Source organism: Epinephelus lanceolatus, chromosome 18 (assembly GCF_041903045.1).
Source record: "Epinephelus lanceolatus isolate andai-2023 chromosome 18, ASM4190304v1, whole genome shotgun sequence".
NCBI classification, from domain to species: Eukaryota; Metazoa; Chordata; class Actinopteri; order Perciformes; family Serranidae; genus Epinephelus; species Epinephelus lanceolatus.
The window spans coordinates 24,628,102-24,645,430 of NC_135751.1; the positions used below are offsets into that span (position 1 = coordinate 24,628,102).

Here is a 17,329-nt window from a genome sequence, read left to right on the forward strand (position 1 = left end):
CTCTCTTTCCAACCAGTAGAGTAAGACACACTCAATGTCATCACAGCTTCCTCAGGTGAAGTAAAACCTGCTATTTTGGGGGTTCCAGCTGAAAAACCAACTTTTAAGGTTATGATTTTTTTTTCTAAATGTGCTGAACAGTTCAAAATTAGACGTAGTAACCGAAATGGAGCATGTTGGCAGACAAGGGGTATCTGTGTAATCTAGAACATCTTTTCCAATTCATTGTCTGTCTGTGTATACATTTTAAAAATTAGCAGATGTACCCTTTAAATTTGGCTTTAAATGACCTTTAAAAGTCTTCATAAGCATTAAATTTAAGTGATACCTTTAGACACCTTGTGAAATATTTAGTATTTTGTTTTATATCATAATTAAGATGACCACTGTTGGACTTATAGACTGTAAATGTGTATATAGGCGTGCCATAAGTCTTGTATACGTTTGTAGTTTGACCTATAGACATGAATAGGGTTTGACCTTGAAGGGCAAATTAAGAACTGAAATTAATCCTCGTTGAATAATAAAGAAGGCTACTAATTATACAGTTAAAGTGATACACATGCTAATAGCGGGACTTTTAATACGTAGAAACGAAATTAAACGGTTCACTTACATACTTTTTAATTTTGCATAATTTCCACTTTTCGTCGGGCAGTGTAACGGACGCTCTGCTGACGTCATCACAAAGCGCCGTCTTGGGTCCTGTCTCTGCTACAGTTGTCCAGCGTGTGTTTCTCGGTCAGTCGACCTGTCTCGTCCCCTTCTCTGTCACCAACATGTCCCGCTGCCTCGCGCTGGCCCGGTTCGCCCTCGGTTCCTCTCAGAGGGCCAACACACGGCTGTTAACGACATGTGCACGAGGGCTGAGCAGCCGAATCACCTCGCGCTCCTTCACCGGAGGTAAGCTAGCTGTGTTTGTTAGCTGGACGACTTAGCCTAGCCGGCTAGCTGACAGCAGCAAGATCACAGCCATGTAAACTCAGCTGCGGCTACATGTTACATCGCCTGTGGGGCGATACCACGAGCTGGAGTGTTATTTACTTTCTATCATCATTGTGCCATGAAAAGGACCACCTGCGAGAGACATTTGAAAATGACAGTAAAGTCCAAGCCTTGGAGAAGGAGAGGAGAAACTAGAGCCAGGGCCAAGGAAATGTTTAAAAACTTTCAGGCGGTAAAAGCAGAGAAAGAGAGTATTAGTCCAAGTGAACATTCAAACAGAATTTCAAGAAAATCTCTCAAGGTTCTTAAGATATCACATTCATAAGAATGGGACGGACGGACAACCTGAAAACATAATACCTCCGGCCAAGGCTTTTGCCAGCACGGAGGCATAAAAACAAGCATTCATTTATTTTCTGCAACCACTTATCCTGTTGGGGGTCGCTGGGTGCTGGAGCCTATCGCAGCTGACATTGGGCGAGAGGCAGGGTACACCCTGGACAGGTCACCAGACTATCACAGGGCTGACACATAGAGACAGACAACCATTCACACATTCACACCTACGGACAATTTAGTGTCACCAGGTAACCTGCATGTCTTTGGACTGTGGGAGGAAGCCGGAGTACCCAGAGAAAAAAGAAAACAGATTAAAAATAACACTTTGGTGTGTAAAAACAGAGGTAATAAAAGACAGCACCAAAGAAATTAAAACTCAGCTAACATGAGGAAAAGCTCTCAGCTAAAAGTATGTTTTAAGAAGATCACTGACTCGGCCGACCTGATTTCCTCTGCCAGATTGTTCTAGAGGCTTGGAGCCTTGACTGCAGATGCTCCGTCACCTTTAGTTTTCATCCAGGCTTTTGAAACAGACAAAAGACCTCTACCCGAGGACAGAAGTCAAGGTTACTCTTGTGTGTGTCAGACTTGGTGAATAGTGTGTCTTGGTTAGTGTAGCCTTCTGTTAGGCATCCAAAAAAGACAAGAATGCCAGTGCCACAGCCTCCTTGTGAAGCAGCCCCACCTGCTGACCCCTCCTGTCATCAGACCTGCAGGTTGGACAGCTGCAGAGGTGGAGCAGTCGGCCCAGGGTATGGAGCTCCCAGCGGTCGTGCCTCGGCTTCACCCAGCAGTCTTACTACAGCACCCAGGAGGCTGAGAAAGAGCCTGAGAAAGAGCCTGAAGAGGAGCCTCTGCACAACATCATCAGCGATACAGAGTCTGTACAAGGTGCTGTGACAGCCGCAGACATACTTCTCCATGATTTGAGAGATTAAAATGATTTTAATGTTGCTCTACTCCTGATTCATGCAGGAAGTTCATCCAAACATGAATTTCAGGCTGAGACGAAAAAGCTGCTGGACATTGTTGCCAGGTCTTTGTACTCTGAGAAAGAGGTAAGAGAATTTATGAGAGAGAGAAAGAGAGAGCGGTAAATGTACGACTTAGCTAGACTGACGTTTCAGAATATTGATTAACAATAGTGGTTTTCTCTTCCACATTCCACCAGGTGTTCATCAGGGAGCTGATCTCCAACGGCAGTGACGCCCTGGAAAAGCTGCGCCACAAACTGATGACAGCAGGTGGTGCAACGGCTCAGATGGAGATCCACCTGCAGACCGATAGTGCCAAGGGCACCTTCACCATTCAGGTACAACCATGACTCAGCCCTATCTTGATTTTCATATAAACATACAACATCAGAGCCCTTCTCCACAACAGGAACTAAATGTGTGTAGGTCCAGGTTCTCACCAGTAGTAGGGGAGAAGGGGAAGTTAGAAGATAGAAATGAAAAGATGGCCCAGAAGAAAGTCACAATAACTATGAAGTAGTTTGATGCTCTCGAAACCATTTTGGGTAATGGACTGACCAAGTATGACTCCAGTTTTCACCTAGTTTAAGATTTTTAAGGGCTTTTTGCCTTTATGACGGGACAGGTAGAGAGAGACGATAAAGTTGGGTTGAAAATGAGGATGACACGCAGCACGGGGCCGCAGGTTGGAAACGAACCTGGGCTGCTGCAAGGACTCAGCCTACATGGGCTGCACACTCCACCTGTTGAGCTAGAGGTCACCCCAGTTGTCACGTCGTTTTGTGTGTAGAATCGATGCAGTGAACACGACTGTGCTGCTACTGGAGATGCCACAGCTTCACCACCTTCACATGTGGATTGTGTATATTGGCAACATCTGGAAATAAAGCCAGTGACGGCTCTCGCAGAATCATCATCCTTCATATCCATATTATGAGTCCTCATTGTAATGTAGGCCAAGTTGGCAAAAACAAAGCTTAAATAAATAAATTGTGTTGACCTATCAAACTTAAATTTTTTTACATGATATCGCTGGGTGGGCGGTGCCACTGATTGTCACTATAATTTTGGCGAGTTGTGAAGCAGTCAGTCCGACTGCTGTAAACATATACATACTGAGGTGACACTCGCTAATGCACAGAAATGAGCCCTCTGATCAATGGTTCTCAACTGAGCCATTGATCAGAGGGCTCATTTCTGTGCATTAGCGTCATGAGGTGCTTTGCATTGCACATGTATGGTTGAATGTGGGAGTGTAGAGAGCGGGATATGAGGCTGATCCACATGTGGACAATGCCAAGTTGATTTGGGATTTATAGAATGAAATTGTGTGCTGGAAGTCGTATGCACGCTTTTATAAATCAGAATAGTTTTTTGGCTTTAACATCTGTTCACTGGTTTCTGCAGAACAGTGTAAATACAGTAAAGAACAAAAACACAATACAAACAGCATGTACACTACAGCAGGTTCAGTTACAGTTCAGTTATAATACAATCTTTTACCACAGCCCGACTCTGTTTGATTAGATCCCCAAATATAGTGTGACTTGAGTCCACCTTTGAAAAGTGTCCATTTTCATTTGCAGACTTGCTGTCATTGTGTAAACCATTTTTGGGTTACAGTTGGTGGTTTCTTGTCTCTCCAGTTCATTGTTGTCATTTTCTTGGCAATCAGTATGAGTATCCTCAGTACGTACCTCTGACCCTTGTTGTAACCAAAGATACTTGATTACTACAAGATGGCCCACCTACAATATACCCCCATTGTATGAAATGGTATACATTTCCGGTCTCCTAAGTAGGCGTTGTCCCCCGTAGCCCAATCAAAGACGAGTATCCCCAACCTCGTTTGGTTATCGTAGATTAGCTGGGCTAACCGTTAGCCGTTAGCTGTGTCTGTAATAACTCAGTAACTCAATAAACGGTCCGTGAAATTTTTTTTTTTTTTTTCCAACGGATATCTTAGTTACAACATGATTGAGCTAGCAAAGCAGTTTTGTGTTGCTGTGTGTGGTATTTTTTCAGTTTTGGGAAATCACAATGTCTAGAAAGCATCAGTGGCTGCAGCTGACAGGGACAGCTAACAAGCTAACATCAGGACGTCATCTGTTAAAAGCAGAGATGGGACCAAGTCACACATGTGCAAGTCTCAAGTCTTAACCTTCAAGTCTCAAGTAAGTCCCAAGTCATTTTTTCTTGGGCAAGTCAAGTCCTGTAATAGGTCAAGTCAAGTCCAAGTCACCTTATTATTGTAATTTTACCTGCAGAATCTGATCTTAATAAAGTGAAAAGACAAGATATAAGTAACTGTCAGTAAACATTGACTTCATTGCTGCAATGTTTACTTTGCAGGGATGACCCCCATGCGTGCGCGCGCGCACACACACACACACACACACACACACACACACACACTAACCAAGGCAGTGGCCAAAATCACCCATTTAGCTCATTTAACCCTGTGTTGTTCGTTCATAAAATGTACAGCCGGTCTTGTGATGAACCCGTCGGAATGTTCGCTCACGTTTTCTGGGGTTAATGTTAGCAAATAAATTAAAAAACAAGTTCCACCAAACCGACCCCCCACCCCACCCCACCCCCGTATCGTATCAAGCTAACGTTAGCTAACTACCAACTAACCAGATAATATTAGCTAATTGACAAGCACAAGCAGTACTGGGCAGAATGGCTCTTCAAATGACGAACAAAGTTTGAAGTTGTCGCCTGGCTGTCCAAGATGTTTATGCCGCATGTCTTGTACTGTGCTGTTCGTCTTTTGCCGTAATAATGGTAATTCCGAAAGCCGAAGACAATGACCCTCGGTACCCATCCCGCTGACATGTTGATGCCTATCTGATATAAGAGGGCCTGTTTCTCCAATAAACACGTAAGGTACGTAGAGAGGGCATGACTGATTGACAGGGGAGTCATCCAATCATGACAATGCCATTCTCACCCTGCGCTCCTACCGGGTAATCGACATTATTTTTTAAATTAATTTATTAATTTTATATTCTAACCGAAAACATGATGTGAATAACACTCAAGTCATTCAAGTCATCGTGTCTCAAGTCAAGTCCTGAGTCTTTAACTTCCAAGTCCGAGTCAAGTCTCAAGTCTTTCATTTTTTGTCAAGTCAAGTCACAAGTCATCAAAACAGCGACTCGAGTCCAAGTCACAATGACTCGAGTCCCCATCTCTGGTTAAAAGCCTCCCATTGTCAGATACAACAGGAAACTACTCCAGTTAGCTCAATCATGTTGTAACTAAGACATCCGCTGGAAAAAAATATTTTTAGTAATCCAGTATCTTTGGTGAAACTGCACTGATTTCAGCACCTGAGAGGAGATACCTGTTGCCAGATCTCGCGAGACTGTGTTGTTGAGACAGAGACAGGTCTTGAACAAAGTAAATTTTCTCCTGATTTGTCCGTCTGAAATTTGCCATTTTGGTGTCGGAATATTCTGAAGATAAGTGGCTTGTGATAAATGGGTCCAGTATTTGCTTCCGTAACTATGGGGTGAAAGAATCAGCCATAATCTGTAATCACATTCATTTCTCCCACTGAAGTCAATGGACTCAGGACTTGCTGTTAGTCTCCTAAAGGGACGTGGTGGTCGTGGTGGCAAACCCCACGTGACACTGATACAGGAAACTGACTCACAGTGGACTGTATTGGTTTATCCACCCTCTTTGTTATAACTATCTTTGGGTATAACTGACGGGACATCTACCTCCATGATTTCTTTCTTAACGCTTCCCCAGAGCCCCTGAATTATTGGGCAGTCCCAAAAAATATGAGTGTGATCCCCAATTTTCCCACAATTTCTCCAACACAATGCCACTGAGGTTTCTTTCATGTTTGACGAGATGATGAGAGGGGTATTAGAATGTCACTCTTTCCATAATTGATGATTGAGTCCTGTATGACAGTTTGCACATGGATCTTCCCATATATTATTGTCAACTATAGTATTTAACTCTAATTCCCATGTTTCCGTAATGTTCCAGGTATTTTGTGTGACATCATTTAGAAGTCTTGAACATATGAGATAAATGTTTTTTACTTGGAAAGCATTTTTCTGCGATACTGATCAAATATTCTTCTATGTGATTTGGGCTTTTGCTGACCATCTCTCCTTCTTTATGACTTGTGATATAGTGTTGTGTTTGGAAGTACCTGTACGAATCATTTGGCGGGAGTGCAAACTGTTTTTGAAGTTGGGATTTTTTTTATTTATTTTTTTCTTACACCTGTCCAAACCTTCAGAGTGTTTTTTATCCATTCATTTTCAATTCAGATTTCCACAATTGAAGCAGCAGTTTTCTTGCTTGCAGCGTGGACAGAGAGATAACCTGAGCTTCATACCCATCCTGCACTCTACCTGGCTCACCCAGCCCAAATAGTGTGGTTAAATGGGCAGGAGGAAACGTCAAAGTCAAAGAAATGAATTCTTTCTGCCACTTTTCCTTCAATGGTTTTGATGACGGGTATTTTATCTTGTGTACTCTTGTGTACACACACACACTTGTTGTTGTAGATCCTGTGCACTGCTTGATAAATGAGACCCCTGGTTTGTAAAAACAGGAAAAGAAACGCAAGTAAGAACCAGGTTACCGCAGTGAAAGACTGCTTCTGGTGAACTCTGGCTCCCAGTCTGTGTCTGAGTTAGAGTGCCACCTGGTGGATGAATATTTAACAACAAGAGATGACAGGTTTTATGAGTGACTTGGCTCCTATGTGCTCTACCAGGACACAGGAGTGGGGATGAACCAAGAGGAGCTGGTGGCCAACCTGGGGACTATCGCCCGCTCTGGCTCCAAGGTGATTTTCCTCCACAGACCTCCATCAGTTTATATCTACGAATGTCACACTTGTGTTAATAATGTTCCTCCTCACTCTGTCATGATAATCATCTCTTCCCCACTCTGCAGGCTTTTTTGGATGCCCTGCAGAACCAGGCGGAGGCCAGCAGCACCATCATTGGTCAGTTCGGGGTGGGATTCTACTCTGCCTTCATGGTGGCCGACCGTGTTGATGTCTACTCCCGGTCCGCTGAGCCTGACACACCTGGATACAAGTGGTCCTCAGATGGGTGAGAGGCAGAGACGGGATGTGAATGATAGAAATTAAGGAGTCTTTTATTTCAACATCAAGAGTAGGAGAAGAGAAATGACTGTGACCCAATGTGATCCTCGTTGTCTTCCTCAGCTCTGGAGTTTTTGAGATCGCTGAAGCCGCTGGTGTCCAACAGGGAACAAAGATCGTGCTGCACCTCAAAGACGATTGCAAGGAGTTTTCCACTGAGGACAGAGTTAAAGGTATAACTGCTGGAGCTGCTTCTGCAACTGCAGCAATAACACACATTAGTTAATGTGCTGACAAGCTGTTGTTTCGCTTTCAGAGGTTGTAACAAAGTACAGCAACTTTGTCAGCTTCCCCATCTTCCTGAACGGACGGAGGCTCAACACTCTGCAGGTGAGCTTCTCTCATTCTGTTGTCTTCATACAAAGAACTCTCAAAATTCAGATGATTCATGGTATGAATACAGGAGAACTAATACAGGAGAACTCTGCTCGACCAGTGCAGCTGTTTTTCAACAGCAAGTTCTGTAAGACAAAAAACAATCCTAACCCTGATCGCTGCATCACCACATAATAAAACCAACCAAATTGTGGGCGCAGAAGCAGAGTGTGTCATCTCATCTCAACAACCACATCATTCCATTGTCAATAGTTTTTAACCAAACACGTCACTTGTATTGGACGTCAGAACTGGCTGAGGTTGGCTTTTGAAGCAGTTTGTAAATGTCATTCATTTGTAAAATTGAGTCTCTAACCTATGTTATTTGACGAGACCTCGGCCTCTGCAGATGTCACTTCTAAATATCTGTGGTTAAATGCTAATTTTCAATACTATAGGTTAGATTAAGTACAACAGTAAATCATCAGACATCGTTTTAACATTGGTATACAAACACAGTACTCCTGTTTATCCACCTTTGTGATGACGTTCATCAACTGCCAGACAAAGGGCACTTTCTGTCCCTCCAGTCTAAAAACCTCAAATGGATTTATCTTTGATTTGAGTTTCCTTTCAGCACAGACTTTCGCAATTTTGTGTGTAATTTTGTCAGGTTTTATTGCTTTTCCATTACAGGAACATCACACACACAAAAGAAAAAAAACATAAAAGATTTGGATCGCCCAGTCTCACAAACCTTTTCATTCCTGTAACATACTCCATGATTCTTGTCGTTAACGTATCTATCGCCAGTTTCTCCTATTTTTCTCGACATCACTCCTCCTAAACTCTAATCCTATGAGTTCAATATCATGTTTTATTCACAATTTACAGCCATTCATCTTGTGTTGTTGGTTCACCTTTGTACCCTCTCTGCATAATGTGATATGACAGCCCAGAATTGTGAAATAGCAACATGAAAATTTCCCCAAAACTGTACAATTTCAACTTTCAGTGGTACATATTAATTGCCCCAACACTTCTCCAACATGGTTTTGCTGTAGACAGGTATTTGCTCTTAATTTTTGGTGTAATAAAGAATCTAAATGTATTTTTCTCTCCAAGTATGTGAGGATGTTGCAGACTGTGTTCTTCAAATATGCAACCATTCATCCTCTGTAACATTCACACCTAGTTCTTTCTTGTATTTCAGCTTTAAATGTTGTTTCCTTTATCTCCAGTAGTTGCTGATACAGTGTGGATGTTATTCTATATTTCTTTGAGGTGTAAACTCCAATTTTATTTCTAAGTATTCCATTTTTATCTAAATTTACATTGTGCTTTATTTCTCCGTCGTAAAAGCCCCTTAATATTAATTGAAATAGACTGACCTCTTTCTCTAATCTGCTTTCTCACTAGATTATAGAATATATTTCTACCAAGGTGGACGTTCTAAAAAAGTAAAGGATATTTTTCCTTTTTAATTATTGTTGTTTGACCTCTGTTTCCCATCAGGCCTTGTGGATGATGGAGCCTAAGGAGATTAGTGACTGGCAGCACGAGGAGTTCTACCGTTACGTCGCCCAGGCCTACGACAAGCCCCGCTACACGCTGCACTACCGCGCTGATGCCCCTCTTAACATCCGCAGCATCTTTTATATCCCTGAAGCGGTGAGCAGCTTTTTTAAGTTTGTTTGCAGTGTGTTTTTTGTGCGCACAGACACCTAACTCAAAGTGAACTGGATTTTTAGTGCCTGTCTAAGGGGAATGTTTCTCTTGCATATCAGATAATCTGGGATTTAAACTAGCATCTCTCCACGCCCTAATTCTGTCACTTGCATTTAACAACTTCTAAAAACGCCAAACTGTGTTAAAGATCATGTTCCCTTCCCTAACGGCTCATGGTTTCAGTGGCAGTGAGTATATATGACGCTGGGTTTTATTAAGACGCGTTTATTCGTCAACAGAAGCCGAGCATGTTTGACGTGAGCAGGGAGATGGGCTCCAGCGTGGCTCTGTTCAGCAGGAAGGTCCTGATCCAGACCAAAGCGACTGACATCCTGCCCAAGTGGCTGCGCTTCCTCCGAGGTCTGGATCCTCCCGAGTGCCTCCACCCACTCCTGGTGGAGCTGCTTGTTTTTACTCCACTAGATGCACAATCTTGTAGTTGGAATAGATAGAGTTTTACGCTTTTAATTCTTTGGTGCTGAGCTAAACTGTGTGTGTGTGTGTGTGTGTGTGTGTGTGCGTGCAGGTGTGGTGGACAGTGAGGACATCCCGCTGAATCTGAGCAGAGAGCTGCTGCAGGAGAGCGCCCTCATCAGGTACAATGCTAGTTTTGCATAGTTGACTGTAATTTGTTGGGTTTGTTTTCTGTGTTTAGGGTATGATCACTTCTCTTTCACCACCATGTTTGGCGGCTACTCTTTATCCTAAAAATCTACATGTTCAGGAACATTTACTCAGAATGCATTTCAACCGGTTAATTTTTGCACCTCCGGCTTCAGGAAGCTCCGTGACGTCTTGCAGATGAGGGTGATCCGCTTCCTGCTGGACCAGAGCAAGAAGGAGCCGGAGAAGTACAACAAGTTCTTTGAGGACTACGGCCTCTTCATGAGGGAGGGCATCGTCACCACACAGGAACAGGACGTCAAGGTGATTTTGAGAGCGCCTTTTTACAAACGTGGCCAACCTTATAAGCAGCAGAAATATGGTATCTTTGATGTGATTGCAGCACTGTTTACCCTCCATGTTGTCTCTGCACAGGAGGATATTGCGAAGCTGCTGAGGTTCGAGTCCTCTGCTCTGCCGGCGGGCCAGCACACCAATCTGATCGAGTACTCCTCCCGCATGAAGGCCGGCACACGCAACATCTACTACCTGTGCGCCCCAAACCGCCATCTTGCAGAGCACTCTCCTTACTATGAGGCCATGAAAAAGAAAGACATGGAGGTGAGAGAGTGGCAGCGATCATAATGTGATGAGTGTTGAGAAATGAATTTGCTGAAGTGATTTGCAACATAACAAAAGTTCTAGAAAACATATACCCTGCAACACCTCACAGAGTGTGGCTTAAAACATTAAAGGGATAGTGCACCCAAAAATGAAAATTCAGCCATTATCTACTCACCCATATGCTGATGGAGGCCCTGGTGAAGTTTTAGAGTCCTCACATCCCTTGCGGAGATCGGCACAGAGAGCAGCCAGCACACCTAATGGTAGACAGCGCCCCAGACTAACGTCCAAGAACACAGAATTGAATCACAAAGTATCTCCATACTGCTCATCCATAGTGATCCAAGTGTGTGCAGCCGCAACATAAAAAGTTGTTTCGAAAAACGTTATATGAACTCTGTTTTTTAGCCTCATTGTAGCCTGTAGCTCTGACTGCTTCTCTGAGCTCTGCGCTCACGTGTGCGTGATTGGTGATCTCTGAAGAGCAGCAGTCTCGTCAGTACCGATGTCCAGATTCTCAAGTGCAGCAAAGACTTTCCTCATCCGTTGGCATTGCTTTGCATTTGAAACAACTACACCACCAGGTTTCCAGTGCTCGACTCCAGTATTCTGCAGCTGGCTGAGGGTTAGGCTCATGAGCTGCGGCGGCTGCTTCGTCCAGGAGCCTGAGTTCCGTCCGTATACTCGGGCTCAAAAAAGAAATGCTGTTCCTCCTCAATTTCAAAGTCTTCAAACATGTTGGGCTGTCCTTTGCTAAAAGACCATAGTGCAAATGATCTTTTAGCTACTGTGGTTACTGTTGTCTCTCCCTGCGGTGCACGTGTCATGTGATGTAAACACAGGTGAGCAAAGCTCATGCTTTCGCTGGTCTCGCGCAGGCGCGCACACGTGAGCGCGGAGCACAGAGAAGCAGTCAGAGCTACAGGCTACAGTGAGGCTAAAAACAGAGTTCATATGACGTTTTTCGAAACAACTTTTTATGTCGTGGCTGCAGCACACTTGGATCACTATGGATGAGCAGTATGGAGATACTTTGTGGATTCAATTTTGTGTTCTTGGACGTTAGTCTGGGGCGCCATCTGCCATTAGGTGTGCTAGCCACTCCCCCCTTGGATCTCCGCAAGGGATGTGAGCACTCTAAAACTTCACCAGGGCCTCCATCAGCATATGGGTGAGTAGATAATGGCTGAATTTTCATTTTTTCCGATTTATATCAAATTCAGTCTTAGGTCTCTTTCACACTTGTAGTTTGGTTTATGTGGTCTAAATCAAAGAAATCAAATCATACATACAAAGATAAAATGATTTAATTGGGATGTTTTATACAAACTCTAAAATGCCTTTGTATGAAAAGAGAATTTGAGCCACATCGAGCCCTAAACTTGGCCTATGTTCCAAGAATTGCCAAGATATCTTTAACTCGTAACAGATTAGGGCTGCACCCTGAAAGTCAAAGATTCTAATCATCAGTTGAGCAGTTGTTCGCTCCCAAAAACAGCTACAGAGTGATTCTACGTGTCCACAGGATCCGTCATTTCCACGCTGTCTGTGTTGCAGTGTGTCTCCTCCTCATTTGCATTAAGTTAAATCTAAGCTGCTTTATGCAAATCAGGGGTGTCTACCCCTTTTTGACAGTCCTGGGCTTGGCTTGGTTTGGCTTGGGCCGTCAGCCCAGCACAACAGGGATTTGCATCTCCATAACAACAGGGCTACCTACTTGAAGGTGTGTCTTTAACTGATGAAGGCTTGTCTTGAGTGATGACGTTTAAAAGCAGAGAGCTGATCCACAGTTGGAGCTGTTTGCAGAGGTGCAGTAAGAGCCTGTTGTCTGCAGCTCTTCATCAACATCTCACTGTGGCTGTTTCTGCTTTCACTTCCCTCTCTGCTGTATTATTAGACTTGCCTTTATTGAAGAGAAGCTTTCATTTCCTATAGATGCTTCACAATAAAAGTTTTTTATGTAAAATAACTTAAAATGTTGAGTTTTCAAGCAGCGACTTCACACAACTTCTAATACGACCCCTTTAGCATCCAAAAATGCCCCTGTGGACATGTACTGTCAGCGCTCCTCACTTTCACGCTGCCCTCTAGTACAGGCAGCGGCTGACCCAGAACCAGGCTGAGTCCAAGTGAGACAGAGGCATCAGTGTTCGAATAGCCAAATCTGAGTTGGGTACAGCCCTACAATAAATTATTATTTCATAGCTAGTTGCCCTTGTCAGACGAGAATAAAAGAAACAAGATTTCGGTTCTGCTACTGAAAAGGTTAATTTAAAAACGTGCCTTTGGTGTTCGTGCAGGTGCTGTTCTGCTACGAGCAGTTCGATGAGCTGACCCTGCTCCACCTCAGGGAGTTTGACAAGAAGAAGATGATCTCAGTGGAGACCGACATCGTAGTGGATCACTACAAGGAGGAGAAGTTTGAGGACAGCAAACCCGGTCAGCTCCTCCCTAATGTCTGCAGTTAAAGCAGAGCAGTGCAGCAGGACATCTCTTACTGTCACAGCTGTAGTCCTGACTCCTGTTTATTGTTCTTCCTCCTCTGCAGCCTCTGAGCGTCTGACGCAGGAGCAGTCCGATGACCTGATGTCCTGGATGAAGAACGCTTTGGGCCCCCGAGTCACCAACATAAAGGTAAAGCTAAGACTAATGTGTGTCAAGGCCTCAGATGTGTTTTCCTCACGAGACATCGGCTCAGTTATGAGCTCAAATAATTGTGCGACAGTTTTTTTCTTGTCACATTTCTTCAAGTTGGTCTCACATTAATTTTACCCAGCCCTAAATAAGTCACATCGCATAATATATTTTCTCCCCTGGCCCGCAGCTGACTCCTCGGTTGGACACCCACCCAGCTATGATCACAGTGCTGGAAATGGGGGCTGCACGCCACTTCCTCCGCACCCAGCAGCTGGCTCGCACCCCTGAGGAGAGAGCTCAGATACTGCAGCCCACACTGGAGATAAACGCAGGGTGAGACAGAGAGAGAGAGAGAGAGAGAGAGAGAGTGTGTGTGTGTGTGATGGGTTTTAATAGATGGAATTAAATTATATTACTTTAAAAAAATGTGTTCTCACTGTCGTTTTGTTTAACCCTCTGATAGACACGATCTGATCAAGAAGCTGCACGCTCTGAAGGACACAAACTCTGAGCTGGCTGGACTTCTCCTGGAGCAGGTACTGTGGGTCAGAGCTGCATATGGAAAACTGAATTTTATGGTATTTTATAGTAGGGCTGTTGTAGTAGGTAGTTCAAAGCCTCAAAGGTTCACTTGTAACGTTGACGTTCAGATACTGTGCACCATTTTTTTGCGCATCTAGTCATTTTCATTAAAGCTGGTATTCGTATTGAGAATTAAAACCGTTTCAAATTGCTCCTCATTTGAATGACCCAATATCGATTCATTAAATCTGAGATCGATCTTTTAATATACGCTTTTCCCCACAGATGCGTGAAGCTTTAACCCCCCTAATCTTGCCGGTAGTAAATGTGCTGCAGCGCTAAGTTACCACCATTTGTATCTGTTAACTTACTGTTTAATGTTTTGGTGTAATTTATAATCACGCTGCCACAACCTCCGCAGTCTCTCATCCACCACCACTAATATATTATAAACAACCACAGAGCGCTTTACAGCTAATAGAAAATTGTTACTCACAAGCTTAAACAACAAGAGCAGTTTATGTCTGACGGTTTAATTTAGTTTGCCACGCATCGTAAAACTTACCTGTGGTCATGTGACCTCAGCAGCAGATGGAGGAGCAGAGAGGACTTATACTGACAGATGTCTGTGTTCTTTATGCTTTCTAAACTTGACTCAGTATTGTGACGTCAGGAGCAGGATTTATTTTAAAAAAAATGTACAGTATTAGTTCTCTGAGAATCTCTTTCACATATTAGCAAAAATTGGTATTGTAACTGAAATATTCCCAGTTCAATAGATATCAGATTGAATTAAAATCAAATCGCACGGGGACCTTGCGATTCGAACTTGAATAAATTCAGGAAATCAGTGGAGATACCCAGCCCTATTTTCAAGCATTGGTAACGTTTCCTGCTCTTTCTGTTCTGGCAACATGTAATGAACTCTTAGGTTATCACTGAGTGCGTTTACATGGACAGTTTAATTCCCTTTTCATTCAGAATGAAATTTCATTCCCATTAAAAGTGATCATTTAAACACCTAATTCGGAATGAAAATGGCCAATGCAATTGAAAATTCAATCCGATGTAAGGCGCTGGAATATTCCGTTTCTAATTCCGAATGAAAGAATTTCTCGCACTTGTATACACTCATTCCTCTTTAAGTTTATTCCTGTGTTTCTGAGCATGCTCGTTTCCTTGCCCTTCTGGCGTGATGACGTATATAGCGCGCATAGCAACGGGCTGAGATAGAGCAGTCGGACTTGTTGCACTACCCAGTTTCCATTCGCCATAGCATGGTCATCTATTGCCCTTCTACCTCCCTTCTCCTCCTCAACAGACGAAGCATTAGCAGAACAAGGTTGTTGTCGTACTGCTGCTTCAAGAATATAAGCAAAACAAGCCCGAAAAAGGTACTAAGAACGGCATCGTCAAGCATCTTGTTATCTGGAACGAGGAATACAGCGTTTTCTTCTGGTAAATGCAAACACCTGTTACCCGCCCCGCCCCCTATCCAATCAGAAACCTTCCCTGCCTCAAACCTTGCGCAGACCCGAATAAAAGCGATTAAACTGGTCTCCCATGTAAACCCCTCATTCAGAATGAATATTTCCCATGTAAACTACCTGGAAAGACTTAAATTACCTCCGCCAATGAGGTTATGTTTTCGCCGGCGTTGTCTGTTTGTTTGTCTGCAAAATAACTCAAAAAGTTATGAATAGATTTTGATGAAATTTTCAGGAAAGGTGGATAATGGGACAAGGAACAGAAATTTTTTTTAGTGGTGATCGGTTGAAGCAAAGTGGATAAAATAATAAATAAATAAAGTCTATCATCTGACAGCCTCAGCAGCAATTCCAATTTCTAAAGACAGTGAAAATAGCGCCATCTGGTGGCCGGACAGAACGTCTAGTTCTACTTGCTAAATATTGTTGTAATTCTAAAGTTGAAATTAATGTTCTGTGTTGGAAAAAAAAGTGAAAAATACAAAAAACCATTATATTCTGTGTACTTTAGGTACAAAATAAAAATGAAATAAAGACACCAGTGTCTCCATGGTGACGGCATATATAACCTAATAATGGTAGTGATGCAAATAACCTAATTGTGATGCAGGCTGCAAAATATGATGCAGAGGGGGAGGGAATATCACCTACTTGGCGGAGGTCTGCACTCTGAGTGCTTTTGTAGTTCTGAATGATTTCATTCAGATTTATTTCATTCTGAATGAGAAGCCATCATGTAACTGCACCCAATCAGTGGTTCCCAACTGGTGGGTCGTGGGTCCTTTCTGAATGGACTGCAGGTGACATGGGAACATATAAATTACATAAAAAACACACTTTATTTTCATGCACAGTGAACTTCCAGTACAGAGCTTTTATTTTGAAGTGCTGTTTCCTGCTGTCGAGTGAGTGACTAATGGACAGCTACTTAACAGAGACAGCAAACTAGCTTGAGACATGGCCAAACACAAGTATGACACTGAATATATTCAACTGCGTGGACCTTGAACTAATGACTAAGGTTAAATCTGGACCAGTTGGGAACCACTGTCTTTCCAGTGCAGGTTTTGACATTTATTTCTCTTCATCTATATTTTACAGATCTATGACAACGCCATGATCACAGCAGGCCTGAACGACGATCCCCGCCCGATGATTTCCCGCCTCAACGATCTGCTGACTAAAGCTCTGGAGAAGCACTGAGAGCTGCTCACAGACATGAACAGTACAGACTGACATGGTTTGGATGATGGTGGCCTGCAGACTGGAGCGCGTACAAAGCCGGAGAGCAGCAGTTTCAGGCCTTTGTTCATCTGGAGCCATAAAACCATATCTCTCTCCCCCTCTGGAGTACGTCATTCCCCCTTATGGAGAACACGTGGAGATGAACTGCTGGAAGCTTCTCCGTAAACACTTACACGTCTTGATGCTCTGTGTTCAGCACTATGTAATCAGTTTAAACGTCCTGAATAATCTGGATGCAAACCAGCCACAAACAGTGAAGAGATGAAGAGGGAAAGCACCAAGAAATAAGTGAGATGCATTAAAAAGTTTGTCAGCCCAAAAGTGTGGTAAGAAAATCCAATGTCACATTTCAAAACCATTGTGAAATACAGTGTGTAAAAACAGCTTCAAGTCCTGAAGTGCTTTGAAACTGATCCTGGTTTTATTAAAAATGCAAAATGTTGTCACTGCTGAGTGGAGCTGTTAAACACTTTATGTTCTTTGTCTTTTTTATGAGCCCTCCAACATAGTTTGTTTTCACGTTATTTAATATTTTAAGTTCATGTCTGTGGTTTATATGAAGCAGAATACCTGAGATGTGGAAGTATTTTTGAACTGGGTCAAACGAAAAAAGTATTTGTACATGGACGATGGTGTATGAGCTGCAAATGTGTCAGTGGTCAAACATGGATTCTCAACAGTGGTATTCAAGTACCAGTGAATCTAATAAAATGGATTTAAAATGTTGTCTAATCATTTATGGAGCTGTCAGTATCCTGTGT

General features: G+C 43.1%; 1 protein-coding gene across 1 annotated transcript; it reads left to right on the forward strand.

Moving 5' to 3' along the window:
* The first annotated feature begins 703 nt into the window (after window positions 1–703).
* trap1 (TNF receptor-associated protein 1) lies at window positions 704–17,300 on the forward strand. The gene is made up of 18 exons (XM_033645411.2): window positions 704–903; window positions 1,993–2,175; window positions 2,260–2,342; window positions 2,456–2,596; window positions 7,012–7,083; window positions 7,194–7,354; window positions 7,471–7,580; window positions 7,664–7,737; window positions 9,238–9,393; window positions 9,690–9,810; window positions 9,977–10,046; window positions 10,230–10,377; window positions 10,489–10,674; window positions 12,978–13,116; window positions 13,226–13,311; window positions 13,502–13,647; window positions 13,778–13,850; window positions 16,425–17,300. The coding sequence occupies exons 1-18, from the start codon at window positions 780–782 to the stop codon at window positions 16,524–16,526; spliced, it is 2,175 nt and encodes a 724-aa protein (XP_033501302.2). The 5' UTR covers window positions 704–779; the 3' UTR covers window positions 16,527–17,300.
* Window positions 17,301–17,329: the final 29 nt, after the last annotated feature.

What these genes read in the sequence shown, in the direction of transcription:
- trap1 (XM_033645411.2), top strand. Translation starts at nt 780, where the DNA reads ATGTCCCGCTGCCTCGCGCTGGCCCGGTTCGCCCTCGGTTCCTCTCAG. An exon ending in CACTGAGGACAGAGTTAAAG is followed by an intron (nt 7,581 to 7,663) that starts GTATAACTGCTG and finishes TTTCGCTTTCAG; the next exon opens with AGGTTGTAACAAAGTACAGC. An exon ending in CACAGGAACAGGACGTCAAG is followed by an intron (nt 10,378 to 10,488) that starts GTGATTTTGAGA and finishes GTCTCTGCACAG; the next exon opens with GAGGATATTGCGAAGCTGCT.